The 26805-nt window shown below is 35.8% G+C and overlaps 1 protein-coding gene across 7 annotated transcripts; it reads right to left on the reverse strand.

Annotated features, from left to right (window-relative positions):
- Positions 1-25952, reverse strand: AASDH (aminoadipate-semialdehyde dehydrogenase). 7 transcript variants are annotated; one of them, XM_074324509.2, is made up of 15 exons: positions 25835-25952; positions 23190-23464; positions 21866-21992; positions 18822-19141; positions 16769-16961; positions 14491-14732; positions 14031-14137; positions 13358-13530; positions 12723-12915; positions 11987-12102; positions 9432-10230; positions 5194-5438; positions 3158-3280; positions 2508-2639; positions 1-584 (listed from the first exon to the last, which is right to left on the reverse strand). In XM_074324509.2, exons 2-15 carry the CDS (start codon positions 23417-23419, stop codon positions 195-197), a joined length of 3390 nt encoding a protein of 1129 aa, XP_074180610.2. In that variant the 5' UTR covers positions 23420-23464; positions 25835-25952; the 3' UTR covers positions 1-194. The 7 variants fall into 7 exon arrangements, with proteins under 7 accessions (XP_074180610.2, XP_074180609.2, XP_074180612.2 ...); XM_074324508.2 differs by having other exon boundaries at positions 25710-25910; XM_074324511.2 differs by having other exon boundaries at positions 7-584; positions 21872-21992; positions 25710-25909.
- Between the last annotated feature and the right edge of the window lie 853 nt (positions 25953-26805).

Here is a 26805-nt window from a genome sequence, read left to right on the forward strand (position 1 = left end):
AATATATTGATGTGTTTTTTTAAATGTATTTGTTGCTCCTACAGGAAGTAAAATACAGTTGTTGTCCAATAAAGTGCAATAGACAAGTTTTTTAAGCAAAATATAATTTTTATAAAATAATACTATCTACATGCTCTACAATGGTAAAGTGTTTTCAAACATTTCAAGTATATTCTAATAAAAACTGTACTTGATTAATTTTGATTGCCATGCAATAAATCCAGACAATAAACATAATTATTTCTACATCCAATAATAAGCATTGATTCCCAGACCACAGGAGAAGAGAAAACTTCTCCAGGAAGTTCATACACACTTTGCAACTGTCCAGTCTCACATTCCAAGATCCACAGTTTCCCATCAGCAGATGCTGCTGCCAGCAACATATCATTGCTATGACTGTGGTTATGGAAAGCAAATGGTGTTGAATACACCATTGAGGTAGTTTTAAATTTCCATCGGAGGTGACCTTTCATACTACAACAGTAGATAAAGCAATCATGGGAACCAAAAAATATTTCTTGCTCTGATGAGGAGGTACATGGGGATGAAAAGATTGGTTCACTGGTAGAGAACTGCCAAACCTAAAGGGTGATAAAGGCAAAAATAATTCATTCATCTCATTTCAACAATTCTATAGTAAGGCTTTATGAAATTCTCAATTAAAATGTAAGAGATGTAGGCTACTGAATGGGAACTACACACAAAAAGAAAATGGCTTTTTCTGGAAAGTAGCACCCTCAGATTACACCTGTCCCAGTAGTAAAATCTAGCACAATACACCAAGTGTCCTTATTACATGAGTCATTGCTATGCATAATATTATGAAGTAGAATTAATTTTGGACCCAATTCAAGAGTTATTTTAGTATGTTCAGAGACACTGAATTCAAAAATAAAATGAAGAGTGTATGTGCAATAATTTAAATGAAAGCTATACAGAGAAAACTATGACATGCACGTCACCCTGTGGATATACACTATTTGCTGATTTCAAAGCTACTACTACTACTACTGCTACTACAGACAAACCTATTGGCCAATATTTTGAAGAAAAAACACAAAGAAGAAAAGGCCCAAGCCTAAGGTAGAGTTTATAAGTGCACAGTAACGGCAGCATAATAAAAAATAAACTAAATAAAAAGTGGGAATATTCATGAAATATGACTTATAATCTCAATTCTGTCCCTGATTTGGACAAAGTCACTTTAATCTTTCTACAGTTCATCCAAACCAATACGAGTTATAGCATTTGCCTCTTATTCTTAGGAATCTAAAGTGAGAATATATTCAAACTACTTTGTAAATAAAAATATTAAGTGGACAAAATAAGAGTTCATGAAAAAGTAATTGTCACATAGAGCAAATAAAAACCCTGCTAGGCAATGAGGGGTGAATATAGAATAAAAAGCACAAAAGAATCAACCCCAGCCATCAATAGAGCAAATGTATGTTGGCGCTAACGCACTCTCAAGTCCACAAAATAAGCATCAAATCAAAACAACTGCAGGGCGGATGGGTGGCTCAGTTGGTTATAGCGCAAGTTCTGGGCAATGGGGCTGCCAGTTCGATTCCCACAAGGGCCAGAGAGCTGCGCCCTCCCCAACTAGAATGAAGTCAATGAGCTGCCTCTCAACTCCCAGGTGGCCAGATGGCTGTTTTTGCTTTTGATAAAGGCAAAAATCATTCATTCATCTCATTTCAACAATTCTGTAGTAAAGCTTTATGAAATTCTCAATTAAAATGTAAGAGATGTAGGCTACTGAAGGGAACTACACACAAAAAGAAAATGGCGAGGGCTCTCAACCACAAGGTTGCCAGTTTGACTCATCAACTCCTGCAAGGGATGGTGGGCTGCGCCCCCTGCAACTAACAACAGGACTGGACCTAGAGCTGAGCTGCGCCCTCCACAACTAAGATCGAAAGGACTACAACCTGACTTGGAAAAGTCCTGGAAGTACACACTGTTCCCCAATAAAGTCCTATTCCCCTTCCCCAATAAAATCTAGGAAAAAAGAAAGAAAAAAAAGAAACCACTGCAGCAGTTGTGCCATAATGATAGTCACTTGTGGGTACTTAAAGAAGTGGAAATTCTGCTCTGAACCAAAGATCTACAATAAACCAGCAGGAGCCTACCCTTCCAGTCATGAAGTTGAAGATGGGATGTCCATACAATGGAATTGGGTTACACAGATTTTGGTTTTCATAGAAAAAGCATAGGCTTCTTTAAATTTTCATAAGTTCAATAGAAGTTATAAAATAAGCTGAAAAATGGTAAAAAAATTTTAATTGGGGGAGGGGGGAATGGCAAAACTGTAACTGTTGGGATAGAATCTGTTAAATCGACTATAGCACCATTCACAAATTCAGAAACCCATGACTTGACAATTAAAGCAGAACTATTAATGGTTTTCAACACAAGTTGAATAATTACATTTAAAATTTTACTTCAGTTGTCACCACCTACTATGCCTTTAAGACATATAAAGTAGAACTAGAAATTTTTACCTGTTCTCCAAAGTGAGTGAAGCAAAGTAAATTCCCATCTACACAGCCAATATAAACATACTGTAGACAACACCGTGGAGAAGAGAAGAGTGGTTTCCCACAGGAATGTTCCCAAATTCTATTCCCAGTGGCCTGTCATGGGCAAAAAGCAATTCATAGCATTTCAATCATTCTAATCAATTACCCTTTATAAAAACAAAACTTAAAAAAAAAAACCCTCATAAATCTGCTGGAGGCAAAGCTATAAGCTCCAAAAAATGCGATAATGACATGCTAATATTACAAATGAAGCTAGTACAGATACACACGGCTATAAAATTAATCAGTGCTGTTTATGAGGGGTAAGACAAAAAGTTGCAATAAAACCAGGAAATAACTAACACATTAAGATCTATCTTTAGATCATTCAAACTTCTAACATGACTGAGAAAATTCTGTCAATTTAAAAATAGACAAAAGACGTTGCAGAATTTAAAGTTGATTTTCCTCATCTTTCTAGACTTCATGTCAATCATTTTTAATGAGCTTTGGTTTGGTAATATCTGGACTATATCTAACTGAAACTACTTCAAATTTTCAGAATTCAAAGCAAAAATAAAAGATTAAATAAAAATATGTAATAAAACCAATGCGCATTATTTTATGCCTACAGGATTTACAGCCAGTAAAAGTCCTCCCAGTGTAGCAAAATACAAGTGATGTGGAATCAGGCTCAAACAAGGCGAAGAAAAGACAGTTCCTCCACATTTTAACTTCCAAATACACTTCTTTTTCTGCAAATAAGAAAGCAAATTAATTGGTTTCTTCTGGGGGTTAACAAATTCATGTCTCCTACCCCTCATATGTTATGTCTATTTACTAAGTTTTTATTTTTAATATAAAAGTAATAAATGCTCACTGTGGAGAATCAGGTTACTATAAAGAGGACAAAGGCCACCACCCAGAATAACCACTGTTAACATTGTAGTGTTTTCCCTTTGATCTTTTTGGTACACACACACACACACACACACACACACACACACAGAGTTTAATATAGTTGAGATCATTCTGTACTTGGTATTTAATTTAACTTACTTATTTGGTAAAACGCTCTAAATATTATTTTAATGCATAATATCCCGTATGAACATAAAATAATTTATCTCTCTACCTTATCACTGAAAACTGTTTGGAACTAATTTCTTGGAATATTAAACAACTTGGAAATAGACATCTTGGTGCCATGTTTGTCCATGTTTCTGATTATTTTGGCAGGATGGATTCCTAAAAGAAGAATTTTACTGAATCAAAGGATATGAAGTTGTAACCTATGGCCAATTTGTTTTTCTCAGAGGCTTGATTCACTAGTTACAACCTCCCACAACTCTTATCAATATTTAATGTTCTCATCCTAACCTAATACCATTTGTTTCTCTCATGAAGTTTTTAATTTTCATTCCTTTGATTATTAAAAGTATGAAACATTTAAATACATTTACTACACATTTCTTCTTTTGGGGTCCTATGGGTTTATATCCCTTATTTTTCTATCTGGATCTTCATATTTTCCTTATTAACTTGTATTTGCTCTTTATTTTCATTTATACTTATAAATGAAGTTTAACTGTCACATTTTGTTTCAAACTTTCCCCCAATTTATTTCTTTTAATTTTGCAATTCTTATTTTTATATAATCAGGTCTTATTGACATTTTCCTTTGTGGTTCTTTTCTATTGTCAAGATGGTAATTCTAAGTTCTTTTTATTTCAAAACTCTGAACAGCAAATTTATTCATGAAAATGTTACCATAGACAGGAAGAATAGGGCTGCGAGGGAGGGGGGAGAAAAGGAAGGAGGCAAGGCCAGTAGTTACGGAAAAAGCCCACTATAATCTGGTCAGAACTGGATTTCAGCAGCAGAGAGAGGTTCCAGGACACCATCTTACCACTTTAGGTGAACTTTAGCTGATTACAGTAGGTTATACTGCTACTACGTGTTTTCCTAAAAATAAGACCTAGAGTGACCATCAGCTCTAATGTGTCTTTTGGAGCAAAAATTAACATAAGACCTGATCTTATTTTAATATAAGACTGGGTCTAATATAATATAATATAACATCAGGTCTTATTTTAATATAAGACCAGGATAATATAATATAATATATAATATAAATACCGGGTCTTATATTAATTTTTGCTCCAGAAGACGCATTAGAGCTGATGGTCAGGCTAGGTCTTATTTTCAGGGAAACACGGTAGCATGGAAGCCAAGAAAAATCTCCACCCCGTGTTGCCATCACAGTTCTGAGACAGCCAATAAGGACAAAATTACCCCCTCCCAACGGGAAGGAGGGGGCAGCAAAGACTCGCCTAGGAACGACTAAGACACCACCCTGCAGTCTGAATATTCCACCTTTTCGTTTTAAGTGTAATAAATTCCCAAACCCACTTCTCTTTGGGCAGCTGCTCTTCTCTGAGCCTGCCCGCTCTCACTATCTTGAGAGTGCACTATTTTTTTTCTACTAATTCTACTGCTTCCTTGGCTTATTCGGTACACCCTTGCATTCTTTCCTGCGATGAACACCAAGAACCCGTTTTCCCGCAACAAAAATGTGGTAAGGAAGTCCAAATGTCTTAAGATATTAAGACTGTTACTTAGCTCCTTACTCTTCCCAGATTACAATATTAAACTAGGAAAATAGCACCTGCCCTCCTAGTGAAGAGCACCCGGCAGTTTCATGGTCTTGTCCGCTTATTGTTATGAGACCGATGAGGTCAATTCTTACATAAATATCCAAAGCATATGCATGCTGGTCATGAGATCCAATGTAAAGGAATCCTGTGGTTGGATCCATGGTTGCCGAGCTTTTGACAGCATCCTCAGTAGTAAACATCCAGTATTTTTCTCCATTATTACTTTTCAGAACATAAACTAACCCATTATAACAGCCTGTTGGGAAACAAAATATATACGATGAAATTTAGCTATGTCATTGGAAAATAATTCTTAAGCCTAAATCATGACGGTTTATATTTGATGCTATTCATGTGTAGTTGGGCCCTATGCTCACCTGAGATTTAAATTTCAGCAACGTAAAGCAGAAACCAAACAGTAATCACTTGTGTAAAATACCTACTTAGTAGGCTGATGTTATTTTTTAAAAGTTCTATAAAGTGCTTCACTGTCACGGAAACAACAAAGCATACTTCAGTGAAGAGAGGCTTTGACAGACCTAGATTCAAATCTTGTCATGGCCATCCTTGGGCAAATTACACAGCGTTGCCAAGCCTTAGATTATTTTTCTGCTGAATGTGGACGCATCTCCTTCCAGAGTCAATGTGACAATTAAGAGACTAATGTGGATAAACGCCCAGTGCAAAGAAGGTGTTCAAGAAATGCTAACATTAACAATGGCCAATGTTTATTGAGCTTTTACCTTGTGAATGGCGCTATTCTAAGAATTTTATACCTATTAACTCACTGTAATTCTTACAGTGAAGAAAATGCTACTATATCTGCATTTTATAGATGACAAAATTGAAGCACAAAGGGATTAAGTTACTAGGGCAGAACTACTCCGCTAATATGTGGCAGAGCCAGGATTACAATGTCAGAAGTCAAAGCTGTGCTCTTAACAGTACTTTTGTGCTCTTAACAACTGCTTTTCCCAAACTGTTGCTATGGATGAAAAGACAGGACAGGAGGAACAGACTTGGTGTAGCCAAAATGACCTAGGTGGAAGTAGGGGGGCTCAAAATCTACAAAACGAAGATCACTAGTGGTCTGTTGAGTGACAGCGAAGAGAAATGTCCTACATGGCAGAGCACCCCAGGACTCAGCAGAGTAATAAAAAACTCCTTTCAGTTCAGTTCAATTCCAGAAGAAAATCTTGTGACCTTGGGTTAGGCAAAGATTTCTTAGATATGCCATCAAAAGCATGATTCATAAGAGGGAAAAAAAAAAGAAGATAAACTGGACCTCATTAAACTTAAGACTTTCTCTTCAAAAGAAACTTCTGTTAAGAGAATGAAAAAACAAGCCAGAGACTGGGAGAAAACATGCAAAACATCTGATAAATACTCGTATATATCCAGACTACAGTAACTGACACAGAACTCTCAAAACCCACCAAAAAAACAAAATTTAAAAATAGGTAAGATCTGAACAGACACTTCATAAAAGATATACAGTTGGCAAATAAGCTCAAAAAGAGGCACATTAGTCACTAGGGAAATGCAAATTAAAACCACAATGAAATACCACTCTGTAACTATCTGAATGGCTAAAATAAAATATTTTTTTCACTGATGTGGACTACACCTGCCAGAGCTTCCCAGAGCTCATGCTACTGTGCACCTCTGCAGCCAGTGCCACCACAGCCTCCCCCCAGCCCTGGCGTCACTGCACATGCACAGCCTGTGTCCGGTGCCCCCGTACACCCCTGGAGCTGGTACCGCCAGCACGGGCATTCCCGCCTGACCCTGGACCCAGCACTAGACTCAGCACAACAGTGCACCCCACCAAGCCACTGCCCTCACACCCGCTCACAAGTGAAGACCTTTCCCCGCAGAAACCAGCTGATAAAGACTGGAAGAGGGGCTACTTCTTATGTGAAGACACCAGTGCAAGACTACAAGGACATGAAAAATCAGGGAAACATGACACCACTAAAGGGACACAATAAATTTACGGTAACTGACACAAGAGAAATGGAAATCGGCAAGATATTTCACAAAGAATTCAAAGCAATTGTTTTAAAGAAGCTCAGAGCTACAAAACAAAAAACAAAACAAAGAAAACCAACACCTAATTCAATGAAATTGGGAAAACAATACATGAACAAAAGTAACCCAAATGAAAAATGGGCTAAGGGACCTGAATAGACATCTCAAAAGAAAACATACAGATGGCCAACAGGTATATGAAAAGGTGCTCGACATCACTAATCATCAGAGAAATGCACAGAAAACCACAATGAGGTATCACCTCATACTTGTCAGGATGGCTACAATAAATTTTATTTTTAAGACCTTACAGTATCAAGTGCTGACAAGGAAGTGGAACTGGACGTCTCATGTACTGATGGGAGAAATGCAAAGTGGTTCAATCACTTTGGAAAGTAATTTGGCCGTTTCTTGTAAATTAACCTACACTTACCATACAAACTCCCCCTCCTAGATACTAACACAAGTGAAATAAAAACATATTCACACAAAATCCTGTTCACAAATGCTTATTGCAATTATTCATAATTACCAAAACCAGGAAATAACCCAAACGTGAATGGATAAACAAACTGTGGTACATCCACACAATGAAATACTCAGCAATAAAAATAAATTATTGATACATATAATAAATGAATCTCAAACACATTATGCTCAGTAAGAGAGGCCAGACTCAAAGGCTACATACTGTATGATGTTATTTATATGACTTTCTGGAAAAAGAAAAACTTAGAGGGACAAAAAAACCCGATCAGTGGTCGCCTGGGGTTGGGGGTAAGAGGAAAGAGGACTCCAAAGTGACGTGGAAGTTTTTGGAGCAATGCATTCTTGATTGTGGTAGTGGTTACACGAAGGTATGCATTTGTCAAAACACAGAACTATATACTAAAAAGGGTGAGTTTTACTGTATATAAATTATATCTTAATTTTAAAAATGTTTAAAATTAAGTTACTAAGTGAGCACTATGTGCCACAAGATTTGAGTCTAGACACTTGGGATGCGAAAAGTAACCTCAACGAGCCGACTTTCATGGATGGGGATTACTCACGATCATTCACATGCATAACTGAGTTTCCTGTAATATAATGTGCAAAATGTAGGTGTTCAAAAGGGAAGGATCAAATGCAGATTCGTGTAGATCCCAGCTCGGCTAGCATAGTAGGGAGATACATTCCTAAGCAATTAGTCTGAAAAGCTTTGATGAACAGATTCCATCACTATACGGTGAAACCTAATGTAGCTGGGGGAGAAAAAGGAGAGGCACTACACCTGGACCCCCATGATCCTAGTCAAGTCATCTACACGTTAATGTAACTGAGTAGCAGTTAGTAGCGAACACTTAATGAGCATTTAGCCTGTGCCTAGCAATGTTCTAAGAGATTCATAAGCAATTATCTCATTTAATCCTCTCAAAAGCTCTAAAATGATTGTGGTGGTTTTAAAATCTGTCCTCAAATTATTTGATACTCTTCCTTTCAAGAGCCTAATCCCCCCACCCCTGCCTTGAGTGTGGGCCAGACTTAATAATGTGCTCCTAATGAACAGAATAAAGCAAAAGCAAAAATGATGGTATGCAACTTCGGAGACTAAGTCATAAAGGCACTGTATCCCTCTCCCTCTCTCTCATCACTCACTCTGAGGGAAGTTATTCAAGCAGCCTATGGAAAGGCCCATGTGGCAAGAAACAGAAGCTTCCTGCCAAGAACCAGCGAAGAACTAAAGCCTCCTGCTAGCAGCAATATGAGTGAGCCATCTTAGAAACAGGTTTTCTGCCAAGTCAAGCCTTCGGATGGCTGCAGCCGTATGAGAGGCCCTGAGCCAGAACTTCCAGTTAAGCTGCTCCTAAATTCCTGACCCACAGAAACTGTAAGATAATAATTGTTTGTTCTCTAAACTATTAAGTTTTACAATAATTTGTGATGCAGCAACATGTTTTATTATGTCCATATACATACTCACGAGAAAACTAAGTTCTAAGAGGTTCAGCAACTTGTCAAAGGTCAGAGAGCTGGTAACAGCTTTAGAGCTAGGTTCAAGTTCAGGGAGTCTGACCCCTGGCCCCACACTGTGACAATTAGCACATGGTTAACTATTATTCTTTGACAGCAACCAAATCCACCATATATACTTTTGTTTTTAATTTAACTTAATCCTACTAGCATTATCATATGGTAATTAATTTTAATTCTATAAACCTCAAATTCAGAAACTTACCCACTACAATAAAGTTTCCACACTTAGACACACATGCTGAGGATTCAATGCGATCTCCCAAAATCTGTTCCCAGTTCACCTTCCCTGAGTAAAGGTCAACTGCCATCATTTTATGGGAATGGGAGCCAATGTACACAGTTGCCGATGACTTATCAACAGCTGGTATTACAACCAGAGGCGAGGCATCTACACATTTGCCTGTGTCTGATCTCCACCTCACACGTAATTCCATTTTCTTAGCCCGTGTCACAGGTGTTCCAAAATCATAAACTTTTGCAACACAGGTCGAATCTTTTGACTTCCCAGTAACAGATAGAGGATTTAAGCTTCTTACATTTTGAATATTAATCTGTGAAATTAAATCAGAAGAAGAGGATGAAGGGCAATTTCCTAACTCAGTTAAAAACCTGGTAGTATTCAGAGACAAAATCTGACTCCCTCTGCTCAGTGCAATAAAAGCATTTCTCTCATTGTCTAAATTTAAAGGTATTACAGATTTCTGACATAAAGATTGTCCACTGGTTTCCTCTTGATTAATGTCACTGAATTTTCTTTTTGTGGCATAATTCTTGCTAAATCTTGTCAGATCTTCATTTGGAAACACTGTTTGAAGAATGTGATTGTAGATCTCTAAAATGGAACTGCTGAGAATAATTTCCAGAAGCCCAGGTACTGATGTGCCAACAAGTTTTTCAATCTCACTGAGGAGCCGTACGGACTTTAAGGAATCTCCACCACTAGTTAAGAAGAGTGACTCATCAGGAATCTTCAAAGAATCTTCTGAGAGATTCAGAATAGACTACAGATGAGAGAAGGGAGAAATATGGTAAAAGGTCTAAAACAAAACAATTCAACATTCACAGGTAAATACATAGAGAAATGATAGTACCTACATTAATGATATGAACATGAGACACAAATAAATATTTTTGATTAAAATAAATTTAATAATTGTTTTCTTTATAGTAAAGGAGACCATCACTATACTGACAATTTTGTCACAAACTCAATCTAAAACTGCAAATTACACTTCCCTTCAGAGCAGTTTTCCTACCCATAAAACAGAAAACAGAATTATAAAAACATTCATTTTACTAATTATAAAACCCACAAGACACTAATATCTGATATTTCTATAATATGGAATATTTATCTTTATTGGCTTCATATAAATCAAAATTATTTTCCAAGAATCTAAAAATGAAGTGGTTAAGACTTTTATCCAGATATCCTCCATTTTCAGAAAAGACTACACAATTACATCCTTTTTACAGAATGCTTTAGAAAACTCCACATTTTATCTAAGAAAAATTGTATTAACCCATGGTTATAAAAAATATATACATGTATTTAAATGTAAATTTAAAAAAAATACACACACACCATACACACACACAGTGCCAAAAAAATGTATACATTTTTTAAGGAAATACTATTAAAATTATAATACTCACTATATACTGATAACAAAAGATGAATACAAGTCACATTTGCAAATATAAGAGGTGCTCAAAGTGGTTAGCATCAGCGTAATTTTAATATAGTATTTTCCTTTCTTAAAATGTGTATAAATTTTTTTGGGCACCCTGTGTGTGTGTATATATGTAAATTCCCTTAAGCAAAAACACACATGCTGTGACTGAAAGTTCTGGAGTAATGATCTAAGCCCTTCTACCACAATTATGGCATCGCAAGATCTGGCTATTTTCTCAGCTCTGACAAGGGCGTTACTACACTCTACTGCTCCTCTTAGGAAAAGGTTTTGTCGAGATAGGTTCACCTCACTTCCAATAAATTTCTTTATAGGGAGCTTAATCTAATCTTATAGTAGAGAACCTAACCCTTATTTTAACACAAATTGAATAAATGAAGCTATACTATGTAACACCTGGGCAGCAATAACATTCTTAGAAAATTTTATCAGATTTATTAGGATGCTATCATTCCCTAAAAATATTACCGCATTTTGCCATGTATAATGTGCTCTCGTGTATAACACACACCCATGTTTTTGGCCCAAACTTTCAGGGAGAAAAATCTTTCGTTTTAATTTTTTAATTCAAATTTTTATTTGTTTACATTTAGGTATTTGTTTTTTATATTATAAAGGAATTTTAGCATTTATTTTTTAACATATTATGGTACAAGAAATTTTATGTAACAAATAATTACAAAACACAAGAACAGATAGAAGGTACAAGAAATTTTATGTACTGGTAACAAATTTATGATATTTAGTCATTATAGAAGACCAAGAACTCTTCATTGTTGCAAGTTCCTTGTAAATTCAACAAAGCCAATTATCGTATTCCAGGGTATTATTCTTACATACGGATATTGTTACTGATTTCTAGAGTTACACTTTTAACTCATGGGCATAAATAAAAGAATTAAAAGCATTTATATAGATACGGAATTAGTACTACCCATGTGTAATGTGCATACTTATTTTTCCCCCTCACAAATTTGGGCAAAAAAGTGCACATTATACATGGCAAAATATGGTAAATGACCTCTTTTTAAATAATAACAAATTTGTATCTCAAACTTTGTACCTTCCACAAATGCTGTAATTTTCCCCAAAGTTCCTCTTTTCCATTGAGCTTACTCTCAGACTTCAAGTTTGTGTAGTTTAAATAAATCTTGTTTAACTCAGAAACATCAATTTTGCCTTAATGTAAAAAAGAAATAATTTTTAAATTTCATCTCAAATCTTTTCTATCTTCGTTAGTCATAAGAATACACATTTTTCAGTGTAGAGGTTAGAAATCCTATAGAATAATTAGTCATAGATAATCAATTCTAAAGAAAGTAGTCCCATGCTACAAAGAATGTGGGTAACATAGATAAGAAAGGAGTAGCTAAAGTTTGTCTCATTTAAAGAGTTAAAGAAATGGTACTATTAACTGAGCAATTATTGCATTTTGAAATAAATATTAAATAAAGATGAAATTGGGAAAGCAATGTAATATGGTAATTAAGAGCAAATGTTTTGAAGTCAAACAATTTCAGACAGAATTTCAACTCTGCCACTAACCAGCAATGTAATTTTGGGAAAATTACTTAATCTCTTTAAGCCTCACTATCGATGTCTGCAAATGGGAATAATACTACCTACTCACAGCATTTTCTGGAGATAAACTGAGTTAATTATACAAAGCATTTAACAGAGGATCTACCACAATATATCCCAGTAATACTTATAATAAGGATTTACATGGCCTTTAAACTATTTATGGATACAATTAGTATCATTTGGCACTGAAACATATCTGCTTCAAATTATTTTACCATGAGATGTGAATGGTAGAGAATCAATCAACACAAGCTCATCCGGGATTGCATGACTTGGAAGATGTTTCTCCAGTTGTTTAAAGATGTAGTCCTTTACTAACTCATTTTTGGACACCATGAATAGAATTAACTTTTCCTGATTATACCATATAACCACACAAGACTCCACTCGCTGAAGTCCTTCAGCAACCTGTAAGAAAGATTATCACAATTTGCCAATGAGGACATTTAAAAACAAACTTCCTAAATACTCAAACTTACCATGTCTGAAATCACCACAAATTCAATTGCGAAATATACTAGAGATTTTTTTAAAAATTGTTTGCTACTATTACTATCACAAACACACAGGGTTCCTAACATTTTTCAAAAGTAATAGCTCCTACAGCAAAATAAACCAGTTGATTTTCACAGTTATCAAAATCCATTTTGTCATTTATTTTTTTAAAAAACTCTTTTCATGGGGATAAGGGGCAACCTGAATTATCTATTCCTTATATTGTAATTCATCCCTAATACAAAAATCTTAGGTTTTAATAATACTGATAGAGAACTCTGGCACAGAAAATTGGTGATGGCTACTTCTAATACCTACATTTATCAATAGATATTTAATATTTAAATAGGTCTACCTGTTGCACAAGTTCAATGTTAAGACGTTTGCCATGACGTTTGATCTGACTGTCCTTTCGTCCCAAGAAAAATATCTCTCCATCTTTCACAGTCACAAAGTCTCCTGTGGCTCGCATTGTGCCAAGTGGTACTGTCATCTCGCCATCAAGAAAACATACTCTGTTTCTGCCACCTTCACAAGATATAAACACCAATGTAGTAAAATAAATCTATGGAAAATATATTAAAAACAATCAAATCAAGAACATCTCCAAAAGTTTGGTTATTTAATTTCAAATTTTTAATATTTATAAGAGGGGCTCACTTTTAAATATTACCTGATAAAATTAGATACAATAACCTTAAGTAAAATAAGAATAAAAAAATTATTTCTAATATAAATGTGATTTTAAAAATTCTAAGAACACTGATTCAACAGAATTTTGGCTATAAATATAAAGGTCCAAGTAACAGTTTCTAAATTCCTTTTATATCTTCCCTCGGAGTATTAGACATTGTTATCTGAAATAATTAATGCTATCTTATTTAAATGTTTCATGATTATGAAGATGAGATTAAAAATTATCAGTGAAAAGAACGCTGGACATAAGAAAACCTGGAGAAAAAATAAAATTAGCACATCAGATTTTGTTCTTAAAAAAAATGATTCCCAATCAATAAATATAAAACAACCTAAAAATACTTGGCCATTGCCTTCTTGGATTCTGGAACCATTAGTATCTCTGACTTCAACTACTGTTCCAAGCAGTGGAAATCCCAATTGTACAGGCAATTCACATCTATATGAAAACACAACCCAAACCAGATTTAAAATTTTTCATTTAAATAGAGTATTTCCCAATGTATTTAAATCACATTGTATTAAATAAACAAAAAGTTTGTGTTATGCTATAATTCAAAGACTGCCTAGAGGAAAAGGTTAGATGGAAATGTTGGCATGTTATTTGTTACTGTTTAGTCACAAAAATGTCTAGCAGGATGTGTAGCACCAGTTATAATATGAAAGGTTCTAGATTCCCAGCTGAATATTCTAGGTAAAATGATGTTTCTAAAATTATTACCCCAGTGTCTATCAAAAACACTACTAGTGTTAAGATACTGGAAAAACAAATTTAGTAATTAAAATCCTTACTTCAAAGTAGAGTTAAGAATCTTCTCTGGAATCTTGTAATAAGTCGCCCAACTTGATACCTCTGTGATACCATAAACATTAAATATTTGTGTCCTATTGCCTACTTCTCTCCAGCTTTGAAGAACAGTCAGTGATGGAAATGCTTCACCACCAAGGGCTAATACTCGAAGAGAAGTACTGGCTGATAAAACAGTAGACTTGATAATCTGAGATCCAAATCTTCTAAGCAATGTTGGGGTTACCTGTAGATACATTAAAATAATTTATTTCTTCCCTTCATTTCTTTAAAAAGGTAAACACTGTAATGATTAGTTCAAAGCTTAACAAATGGGGGCCCACATGGAAATTGAGACTGTTTATTATGGCAAATCATATTTAGAAAACTAAGGCACCATTATCTTCTTAATATGGATATCAATTTTCCTTTAAGAAAAATATTAGTTATGTTTCCTTATAGTTTAGACAAAAACATTTAAAGATCAAAAGGACAAAAATCTATAAAATCAATTCACATTTCCTTTCCCATTATCTCTATGTAGAAAAGTATATACAAGGGTTAAAAAATGTGTCAAAGCAAAATATGATTAGATTTTTAAAAACAGCTTTATTGAGGTATAACTGTACGTATTTAAGGTATAAAATATAAATTAAGACATAGATATATAAATATATCAGCGAAACCATCACCACAATCCAAATAATAAATATACCCTTTAACCCTAAAATTACCTATGTACCATTGTAATTCTTCCCTCCAACTGGACCCCTTCTGCAAACAGACACTGATCTATTTTCTCTTACTAATGATCAGCTGGCACTTTCTAGAATTTTCTAAAAATTCTAGATATGTTTAATTTATAGATCAATTTGGGGAGAAATACAATCTTGACAATATTGAGATTTCCAATCCATACTTGTAAACATGAAATCTCTCTTCATTTATTTAGCTCTTTAATTTCTATAAAAAATGTTTTACATATATATAATAAGGCAAAAATTTTTGATGACTTACATACATTTGATAAGAAATTTGACTTTGGAAGGAAACGATGAATGCTGTTAACAAAGCTAAAATTCACTGTAAGACAAAACCTGTGCCTTATACAAAGGAAAAGATAGTCAGGCTGTCAGCTTCTGTACTTCTTTTCCTTACTCAAATCAAGTCAAATGTGATCTGCTGATAATATTCCAAAATAAATACTGTGAGTTAAATCACCATGAAAGTACATGCAAAATTTGTTGTGTTCTGGGGGAACAGAGTTAGTAAATGTGTTTCAGCTTCTCTATGAGCCCAAAAAGGTTAAAAATTTACTCAGATCAAGTAAATTTATCTGAGATTGTTCTAAAACATTAAGCAAAGGGATCAGATTTAAAGAAGTACAATTCACTGACTTGACATAGAAAAAAAGTCTTGTGATTCCTTTGACAACTAGCACTCAAATCTATTAAAGTACTTCGCAAATGTTTCCTGAAAAATATGGATTTACCACCAGATGAGAATTTATAGCCATTAATACCCTGAAAGCTATATACAATTTTATATATATATATATATATATATATATATATATATATATATATATATATATATATAGAGAGAGAGAGAGAGAGAGAGAGAGAGAGAGAGTTTTTTTAAGATGAAAAACACATTACCTAAAAATAAAATCAATATCAACTTTTACCTTTGGGGCAGAAATTTAACATCCTCTTGAGTCTCACTATACTAGACATAAACCTGATATTTTTAATTTATCATGATATGCGTATTTTGTGAATACTCTCTAGTATCTTTAATTACTTGCAATTAATCTTAAGGCTTGTGTACCAGTAACATACTTTTGATATATATTTTTTTAATCTTTAAAAAATGCCAAACTTAAAAAATATGTTTCTGTAGGTTAATGTTAATTCGCTGATATAAAAATCAGAAAATCTAAACTTCTAACTCAACTATAACTTACTTAAACTAGTTTTTAGTGGGAAACAATAAATTTCAAGACGGAAGAGGCAGCATATCCCAACATAGCTGAGTGAAAGTCAAGTTCCTCTAGTTATTACAGTATGCACAAAATGCACAAGAATTTTCTAGAAAGAATTAACTGATTTTTTTCATTCTCAAACAAACAAAAAAGTGAGATCAGGAGATAGCCCTTGATAACCTAAAAGTAGATTATCATTAATCCATTGTAAAGAACTGTAAGAATACAAACTGGTCTCTAAAACACTTAAAATGTTGAATAATGAAGGATAAAACATTTCATATGCTCTGAAAATATACCTGCAAAATGGTCACTCGGTGATGGGAAAAGAGAACAGTGGCTAATTTTGATGGGAGTACTTTGACAGAAGTTGGTACGATAAGCAGAGTGGCGCCACTCGATAGAGCAATAAATATTTCCACAACTGAAGGATCAAAGGTCAGAGGTGAAGCCAAAAACACAACATCTTCTTGTGTGATCTCAAAAAGTACCCTAAAGGAAAATAGAATGTAGTTATGAGAAACATCTAACATTTGGTAAATACATCCTAAAAAAGTATTAATGACCATTAAGTTTTTGGGTACAGGTCAGATTTTTATTCTCTCAGATGAACCAAAATGGTGCTATTAATTCTAGAACTCTATAAATGTAATGATTAAAAGCCATTTAAAGCAATATCCACTTTTTACCATGAGATATTTTATCATCTGCAATGGCTTTCTGTGTCAACTTGGCTGGATTGAACTACAGTCCCCAAAATTCCCTTTGTAGTATGTTTCTCATTAGGGTAGAAGATAAGGGATGCTCTCTCTTGAGAGCTAGAGGAAGGAAGGGATGCAGCTGCCATTTGCTAGCACACACACTTGCACCCAGTTACTCAAACACCAATCGAGGTGCTGGTGTGAACGGATTTTGTACATATGATCACCTGAATCAAAAGGGAGCTTATGCTGGGTTGGCTGGATTTATTCAGTTGGAGTGCCCGTAAGAGAGTGTATAGGTTTTCTATGAAGAGGCAGCTCCAAAAGAGCCCGAGTCTGCTGTTCCTCTCCCTGCCCTCCCGCATCTTCTTTCCTGACTGCCAGTGGAGAAGGGCATGCGCGTGAGGTTGCAGCTTGCTCCTCATCATCCCTGACTGCCTACCCATAGACTTTAGTGCTGCTTCGCCAGCCCCCACAACTAGAAGCCAATTCCTTGTAGTAAATCTCTGATACATCCTCCTGGTCTGCTTTTTAGTAGGAATTTCGACCGTCTATCGTACTTATTCAGTGATGCTTAACAGAGACCCCTGACTTCCTTTTCCTCCTATTTGGCATTTTCTCTCAGTAGCTAAACAAAGAGCAAAACAGAATATATGTAGTTAGGATATTATAGAGCATGGAGAGTCAGTGTTGAGCCTATGGCACTGCTTTAATTTGAACACACGAAACCCACTTTTATCTAAAAGCAGGATTACCTTAACTTCAAAATATCTTCGACCATGGTAGTGTGGGGACCTACTCAGAACTCAAGTTGGTATGAGATTATTTTAAGCTGAAGACATTTTGGATTCAACAGATGCAGAAAGAAGGCTTCTTGGAGCTTCCCTTACCTGACTAATAGCACAAACTTCTGGGAAATGAGGCTGCCATAAATTCCTTCTTCGAGGTGGCTTTTACTTCAGAAAAGAGACCAAGAGTAAACCTACCAGGAATCTCTGTAGAGAGTTTTATGGTCCCGAAGCAGGAAAGACTACTCTCGCCTGCACAGACCAACATTATCACCAAGTTTCTTATCTCCCTTTGTCTTTCCTAAATAAACTTACTTGATCTTCACTCAGAAGCCTTCTCTCCCCCTCCCTTTTCCCTACTAAGTTAGGATGTAAGCCTCTGACTTTAACATTTTAATGATGGAGTTCAAGAACATGTTACCCCAGAATACGCTGCTCTGGCATGTTGTCTATTTTGAGTTAAAGGGACTTGACAATCAGCATATACAAGAAAAACACTATGATCTTCCTTTTTTTCCCCCCCATAAAAGCAGGAGCTGAAATTCCCGTATGAAAGATATTCTCCCTACACCAGAAGGAAAGTAACATTCTTATCATCAAGGACTAGAAGTTGAGACTGAGAGAATTCTATACAAACAGACCTGGTAAAACAATTCTTACCCTCCTCTAGCCTCCCCACATAGTTTAGTCACTTTTCCATAACTACCTTTCTTTGTTCAAACTAATATAAAAGCAAGCAGGTTTTGCCATCCTTCGTGGGTCTTTATTCCATGGATCCTGTGTCACATAAAAGTTGTACAGTTGACCCTTAAACAATATAGGGGTTACAGGTTCTGAAGGAGGCCTCTAAGGACAGAACTTACCGAAAATGCTGGATGTTTGGCACTATACATGCATGAGGGACTCTGACAATCTTAGGTATTCCTGTGGTGCCTGATGTATGGAGAACATAAGCCAAACAATGCTTTAGCCTCACGTCCACGTGCTCTTCTGACTTCTCTTCACTGCTGTTTTCAGAACCCAGGCTGTTTGTCATTTTTCCTTTTTCATATTTCTCTTTTCTATCATTTAGCATCAAGCTCACCTCCACATTTTCCCAGTGAAGTCTGAAGAGTACTAGGTCATTATGTTCTACTGTAAGTGTATCATAGTTCAATAACATTTCATAGGAAGATTTGAATTTCTGTTAGATGGAGAACAAAGTTTCCATTATGTTAAAAGACATTCTTTTTTACAAGGAAATGATATGAAGTATTCAATTACTCAGTCAACATATATCCCAATATATCCAGGGATAAAAAAATAAATTAGAAACCTCCAAGAGTAAAGGGCTGTCCTTACTTTCAAAGTCACCTTCAAAATAAACAGACGTAAAAACACACAACTGCAGTACAATGTTGTAAATGTGATAATGAAATAGGCCTGAAATGTTAATGGAAACAGAGGAAACTGAACTTAACTCTGCCTGGAAGGTTGAATCTTCATATGTAATATTTGTGTTATAAGTAGCTATTTTCCAAATATAGAAGACGGGTACTTCAGGCAAACAACCAATACAGAGTATATGACCCTAGAAAACTGGTGAGAAAACTGGCATGGAGAACATTAAGCATCCCAACAAGCCTCAGAATTGGGGAAGGGGAAGAGGTGAGTAGAGCTGTTAATAGGAGATGAGATACTAATCCTTAACAAATGCGTATTCAACCCTGAGGAGTGGAACCTGCAAGCAGTGGGATCAAATAGAAGGTGGCAATAGCACAGACTACACTTTGTCAAGACTCTGATAAGTGACAGGCTTTTAGTGAACCTTTTGCAACAATTCAGATATGCTACATGGGCCTGAACGGGTCTGTTGTAATAAGAGTAGACAGAAAGCGTCCACGAGCAAAGCATCAGCAGGACTTAGGTAACTTTCTGGGAATAGAGAGCGCCTAAGAAGACTGTTGAGTTTCTGGGTCAGGTATTTATTAGATGGAGACAGGTTAACACAGAAGTTCAGATGAAAAGATGCTAAATTCAGTTTGTACAGGCTAAAAGTGAGGTTCCTTTGAATATACCTCTTTAGGTTGATAAAAAGCAGCTTAATGAAATATAAGTTTTCATATTATAGAAATAAATAGAAACGAGAGGAAAAAGTCACAGAAGCCTGTAGTGTTTTCTGTGTTTGTTGTGTGTGTATTAAGGATAGGGTGTAACACGGCCTAGAATCTTAGAACTGTGAAGACTTAGCTCAACACCATCTTTTGCCATTTAAATTTTCCTATCTCTACTATGCTACATTCACTTCACTTAGGACAGTATCACACTATGTACACCTTATAGGTTTGGGAGTATTAACCTTTTCTCTCCGACTAAATTACAAGCAGTTGGAGGGCAAAAATCATATCTTAGGCTTCTTTCACATCTCAGTACCCTACCAAACAACCTCACTCTAGTGCGGGGTTTCTCAATCTCAACATTACTGACATTTTGGTAAACCTTATGGAGAGGTGTCTTGTGTCTTATACCGTTTTATAACAGCATCCCTGGCCTCTACCCACTAGATGTGAATAGTGCCCCACTGCCATAATGACATAACTCCAGACATTGCCAGGTGTCTCCTGGGAGGCAAAATCATACCCAGCTGAGAACCACTGCTTTAGCAGATGCCGGGCATACAAAAGATGCTCAATAAATTCTTCCCCATTGCTCTTGTGTTAAATGAGGGAAGATCACTTACACCATCATCCAAGTCATGGAATAGGAAGCAAGGGGCGTTCTATGGGGTTTTACTATGTGCCCAAGTCCTTCCTATAAGTAGTTATTTAATTCTCATAGCCAATCATCTCTTTTATAAAACATTCGCCAAGGTTGTTAAGAAAAATGAATGTCACATCCCCATTTTAGTTTTGCTTACATCGACAACAAAAGAATAACCAATGTGAGGAGAAAACTTTGGCCAGACACCAATATGTTTATTTGGGAAATATTTGTTAACTAAATCAATACTTTAGTTGTCTCTTTCTAGAGGCTTTACTTTAATACCCATGATTCTCTAGGAAGTCCTCCATATATCTCAAGCTCTTGATACTTCTTATTGTTATATATATAGACAGAGATGCACACACATATATACACATAGATGGAATGCATTTAAGTTACTCCCAAATACATACAGACTCAGATAAGAAATGGGTAAAAAGAGGCTAAATTGAATATACATTCTATAATCTTCTTCCTTTCTCTTTGATAAAACAATACTTTATAAACAAGAAATAAAGAAACAATAGTAAAATATGGGCTGCATCTTGCTGAATACATAATACTGACTCTTGCTTCTAAAGCAGAGCTTCTTGACTACATCTTTGGTTGGCAGTCAAAAATTTTTTAAATATAATACATTTAATTTTCCAGGTTTGGTCTAACTGCCAATCTCTTTTTCAAAATCTAAGCTTGGTTATAATTCTTTAATGTTGCTGACCACTGTAAACTGCCATAAAGAAAAAGTTCCAAGTAGTATAAAATTTTCCTAGTATAGGAACAACTTTGGAAAGAGAAAAGGAATTCAAAACTATGCACACTATTATTATAAAGCTAGAAGATATGCTCATGCCATAGAACAGTGTTTCTCAATGGAGTGTGGGGGTTGGAAGGCACTTCTAGGAGACATTTGGCAATGTATAGAGACAATTTTGATTGCCAGAAGTGGACGGAGCTACTAGCAGCTGATGGGTAAACACCAGGGATGCTGCTAAACATCCTAGAATGTACAAGACACTCCTCGCAACAATTGTTCAACCCAAAATGTCAACAATGCTGAGACTGAGAAACCCTGCAGAGTTAGTAAATTTAGAAATCAAGAGGGAGTAAAGGGGAGACTCTGCAACTGAGATAAATGTAACACATAAAAAACATTTTAAATACGTACACTTACATTGATTTGCTGTTTTTCAACAAGAATATACTTTAGGTTACATTTTTTCATAAAATACGTTGATAACGCTGGTGGTGAATCTGGGTCAACAGGAGCATAAGCAGCAGGGACTTGGAGAATTCTAAAGAACAAAGCATACAATCAGCACAGAATGTATGTTGAAAATAATCTTTAAGCATTTCTAGTTCTCTAGGTACTTTATTTTTGAATTTATCAGAAATTCCCGACGGTTTTGTTGACACATCTTTGTTTATAAGCATTTTTTCTGGCTCTTAAGACTGAATATCCTGAGTATTATATTAAAATCTCACCACATAATATAGAGAAATCCAAGATTTTTTTTGTTTTAGTGAATGTATTATAGTATATTACACTTGGTTAACTGGCTACTACTAAGATACCAAACAGGTAGCAGTCTAATTTCTTCATCTATGTAGAATAACATAAAATAAGCTAAATATTCATATGTAACTTATTAGTGTGGAGATTGGTAGAATCTGCATACTAAAAAGACATATTTCACTAAAACCAGTACTCCTCAAAAGGGAAAAAAACTTTAAAATCGATTTGTATGTGGCAATACTTGCATAAATAAGACCAAAGATAAGTTAGCTGTTTTAGAAGTATTAACTAAAGGTACTTTGAGACACACTTTGGGGACACTAGATCTTTGCACATAGTAAATTCTCAATAAATTTGTCAATGATTGAAAAAATTTTAAACTGTTTGCTTTACATTTTTATAATTACTCCACTAACAGATGTACTATGAGATGAATACCAATTTCTCTGATTCTTTACAGCTTTTAACAGCAATCATTATATGAGGATAATATTCTAGAAAAACTTAATTGATTGAACATTTTGCAAATATTGTTTGAATTAGTATCTTCAATTCATCTCTCAATTTTTATGGCCCATTATCCAAAACTCTCTATTTATTCGTTCATTTACTGAATACTTGAGTACCTAAAAATTCAGTCTTGGGGGAAAAGATATCGTTATTTCTAAAATACTTGGTTTCTCTGATCTGACAGTAGACATTATGACTGTTTTCCTTTGGCAAAACAATGAAGCCCTCATATTTTGGAGATATTTAAATTTTCTACTATTAGTGAAAACTTCTACTCTCTCCTTAGTAAGTTCAGATTAATTAAATAAAAACAATCCTAGGGGAAATATGAACTCCATTAGCCCCTCTAGAATTGACCATGCAATACAGAAAAATCCAATAGTAAACAGAACAGTAACTTGCAGTATATCCTATGTATGAAAGAATTATAGAGTAATATCAAATTTTTAATTCTAAAACATATTACCCTAAAATCCAAGAGGGTAAGTTTATCCCAGGCTGGCAGTAGAGACCAATTTCCCGAATTCCTTGGAAGTCACAGTGTAATAGTAGAAAATCTGATAATTCTGAAGCTGCATTAACCAGAGTCTTGTAGGTGTAATAAATTGGAGACTGGTCATTACATTCATCGAAACATACAGCTATTTTATCCGAATAAACGGAGGCAGCCTGATGTACCAATTCCTGAAGAGTCATTTCACTGAAGTTTATCTAGACATCCTTGGTAGCAGAGAACTCTACCTACATACAGAAATGTTAGAGAGACAAGGAGTGTTAGGGAGCCTGGTAGAGGCAGATGGAAAGAGAAACTTCTATACAATCACTCCTCACAAAAATAACTAGATCAAAGACATACAATTAATGAATCTCTGAACTTATGGATTGTCTATGAGAACAATGAGGATGATAATTAATCTGATACAATCATCCTAACAGTGGGTCACAGCTGAAGGAAAACTGGGAAGGGAGTGGTGTACCTAGATGAGGATGAAATAAGCAGAAATGTAGAATTCTCTCTCAACTGACCACAATGTACAAAAGAAATATATAAAAAATTAATCAATAAAACCAAATTTAAAGCACCGCATGCTTAATTTTTTCATTTTTCTTCAGTTGTTGCAAATTGATAAAGTGGTTAAAACCTCTATAGTGACTTTGAAAAGCAAATAAAATCTGCTTTAGGAACTGAACTTAGGTAAAAGCAAAAGCAACCATTGACAGAAAAAAGGGGGGAAAACCTCTACCTACAATCCATCCAATTTTAGTCTGTGTTAATTACTACTTATAATACTTCACAGGCCACGTCAAGTCATTTTTATAATTAGGAAGCTCTTCATACTCTATTTGATTTTTAAATTGTCAATAAATCCATTTAAATTTAGACTCAAAATATAGCATTACAACTCAATAAACCATTGTATCAGTACAATGTTTTCTGGGCTTCTCAAGGCAGATTAAATAAAAAGATTTGAAACAGTATTTCATCAAAGAAACTTAAGGGATCACTAATTTAAAAAAAACAAAAACACCCAAAAAGACCCCTCAAAATTGCTAGCATTTCCTTGAAGGTACAGGTGATTTCTTTCTCCCTCTGTGAACACTGCTTTCCAGATTTCAAAGCAAGTAAGATTTATCAAGTAGCCTATTTTAATTATTCAAAAATTTTAATTTGTTCATCTTATCTGAACTGATTTCCCTACTGATTCAAAATAAATTTTCATCCATGTCATTTACTTAATATCAATTAGAGAAGACAAAACATTCCTAAAGAACAAAATGAACCAATAACTGCTGAGACTCATAAGGTTTGGAAATACCATGATTTCTAAATAAAAAGTTTAAAAATATAGATAACTCTAGTACTTACAGTATTTTTTAGTAAGCATCTTTATAAATACTATTTTGTGATACATGAGATAAAATTTTAAGCGTTCCTCATATACACAAATGATCATTGTATAAATATAAGGAAGACTTTCCATAGCATGCACTAAAATGATGGGGAATGCCTTTAGTTTGCAAGCCAACAGTGCAGAAGGGTACCTTCTGCTACTGTCTTCCAAATGAGTAACAAACTGCCTGCATTATAGAATGTATTATACTAAGGTATTTTTACAAAAATTTATAGTCAACATGCAAAAAAATGAATTTTTTTAAGTGCAAAAACACATACAGCAGTTAAATTTTCCACTTGAGGACAACCTGATTAATATACTACACTCCAAAGTTACCTGACATCAAAGTAAGGGGCAATACTACAAAATGAATTCTTAAAAAATAAAATGCCATTTTAATGATAAATTACAACACACACCACACATATCTATACAACAATTAAGATGTTTTTGTACTTTTAATGAGTTTCCCAGTGGTTGCTACAGAGAATTAAGGTAAAAATCTATTCTTGCTGAAGGTTTTTCATGTTAAGTGAATCTAAATAGTCTCTCCAATTAAGAATACTCTACTTATTGTACGCCCAAACACTTCTTTGGGCCTTATGAGGGAAAGAAAAAAGCAAAATCTGGTAAGCAAATTTTATATGTAATGACATCAAGTTTAAGATATGTTACTTTATTTACAACTGTAAATGCTGCTATTTAGTCATTAAAGGTCTTAAGAATGTCAACGAATTCTCGTTTTGGGCTCTCCCTAGGTTACTGGCTATTTTAAAGACATAAATAACCTAGAAACTTTACTTTCTTGTATCCACCGACTTCTTCATTTACATTATGCAACTGTGCTTAATAACCATGAACTATATAGCTTCCAAAACACTTTTTCATTTACTCTTTGAAACCGCCTAGCAGGTAGGCTGGGCAGGCTTATTTCCATTTGAATGAAGGGGCCGAGGGCCCGAGGCTGGTGCCACGGCTTAGTTTAGTCTTTGCACCACGCAAGCCCTGCAGACACCACTGACAGCCCTGCGAGGCCAGGCGGTGCGGCCCTGAGGCTAAGCAAACCGGCGCCGACAGCCCCCGGTCTGTACCTCGCGTCCGGCCGCGACCCACTCAGACGGCCTGGGGCGGCGGGTGGCAGGTCTGAGCCGATCCAAACCTCCTGGCAGCCCAACCCCCACACCTCACCACACACAGCAAACACGCAGTCACCCACAAGCCGTAAACACCGCCCGCCGCGCAGCTCGCTGGGATACGGGAGGCGCAGGCTCCCCGGGAAACGTTCCGTTCCGTGCGGCCGCCCTGACGTAAGGCCCTGACGTAAGCGGGCGGCGACACGGGCGGACGGCGTTGCACCGCCCAGCGCCCTCCCGCCGCTGCGCAGCCTGGGAGAAGGGCTGGTGTTTCCCCTGCGGGCTCTCAGCTCAGACACTCGTTCCGGTCGTGCTGGGTTATAGACAGTGTTCGCAAGGACTTGGGAGCTGATCAGCTTGGAGCTGTAGCCTTTCGTACTTGCCAAGAAACTCTGGGCAAGATACTTGAGTTCTGAGTTGAGGTCTCCATGTTCACAAAATGGAGACAGGTATCTACTAGGGTTGACGTGAAAAAAGATGGAGTCACTGTGAAATGGGAGAGTGGACTTCACCCATTCTTTTCCTGAGAGCCTGCCCTCGGCTGCAGGGGACTGGGTGGGACTGCAGCAACGAAGCCTCCAAACGAAGTCCTTGTCATAAGTAGGCTGACATTTTAATTGGAAGAGACGGATTTAAACGATAACTAAGAAAATTTCCGCTTTCCAGAGGAGCTATACAGAAAACATCCAAGGGGAAGAGAGTTAAATTAACTTACGCCTAAAAAATAATCTTTTCCCAAGAGTTATTATAGATGGGGGCATGTAAATTATAACAAGTGTCAAGGGCAATAATAGTGATGTTTTAAGCTACCGTTCGGTAGCAGAAAGGAAATGATCAGGATTTTTTTTGTTTGGACTGGGGGAAGGATTGAGAAGGCAGCCCAGGACCTACAAGGATACATGAAAAAGGCATAGTGTGTTCTCATTTCCTTAGATGTTGGAGGCAAGAAACTAGCAGCAACCCAAGCAAGAAATATCTCCACCTGCCCATGAGACCTCCCAGATGTACCCTGTTTCCCTGAAAGACCTAGTGACAATCAGCTCTAATGCATCTT

This window comes from Rhinolophus sinicus, chromosome 1 (assembly GCF_057876585.1).
Source record: "Rhinolophus sinicus isolate RSI-liver-muscle chromosome 1, RSI-T2T, whole genome shotgun sequence".
Classification (NCBI taxonomy): Eukaryota; Metazoa; Chordata; class Mammalia; order Chiroptera; family Rhinolophidae; genus Rhinolophus; species Rhinolophus sinicus.

Coding starts and splice junctions, on each gene's coding strand:
- AASDH (XM_074324509.2), bottom strand. CDS start 23,419: ATGACTCTTCAGGAATTGGTACATCAGGCTGCCTCCGTTTATTCGGAT. Junction 10,231..11,986: donor AATTACAGCATTTGTGGAAG/GTACAAAGTTTG, acceptor TCTCATCTGTAG/TCTATTCTGAATCTCTCAGA. Junction 585..2,507: donor TCACTCACTTTGGAGAACAG/GTAAAAATTTCT, acceptor ATCACCCTTTAG/GTTTGGCAGTTCTCTACCAG.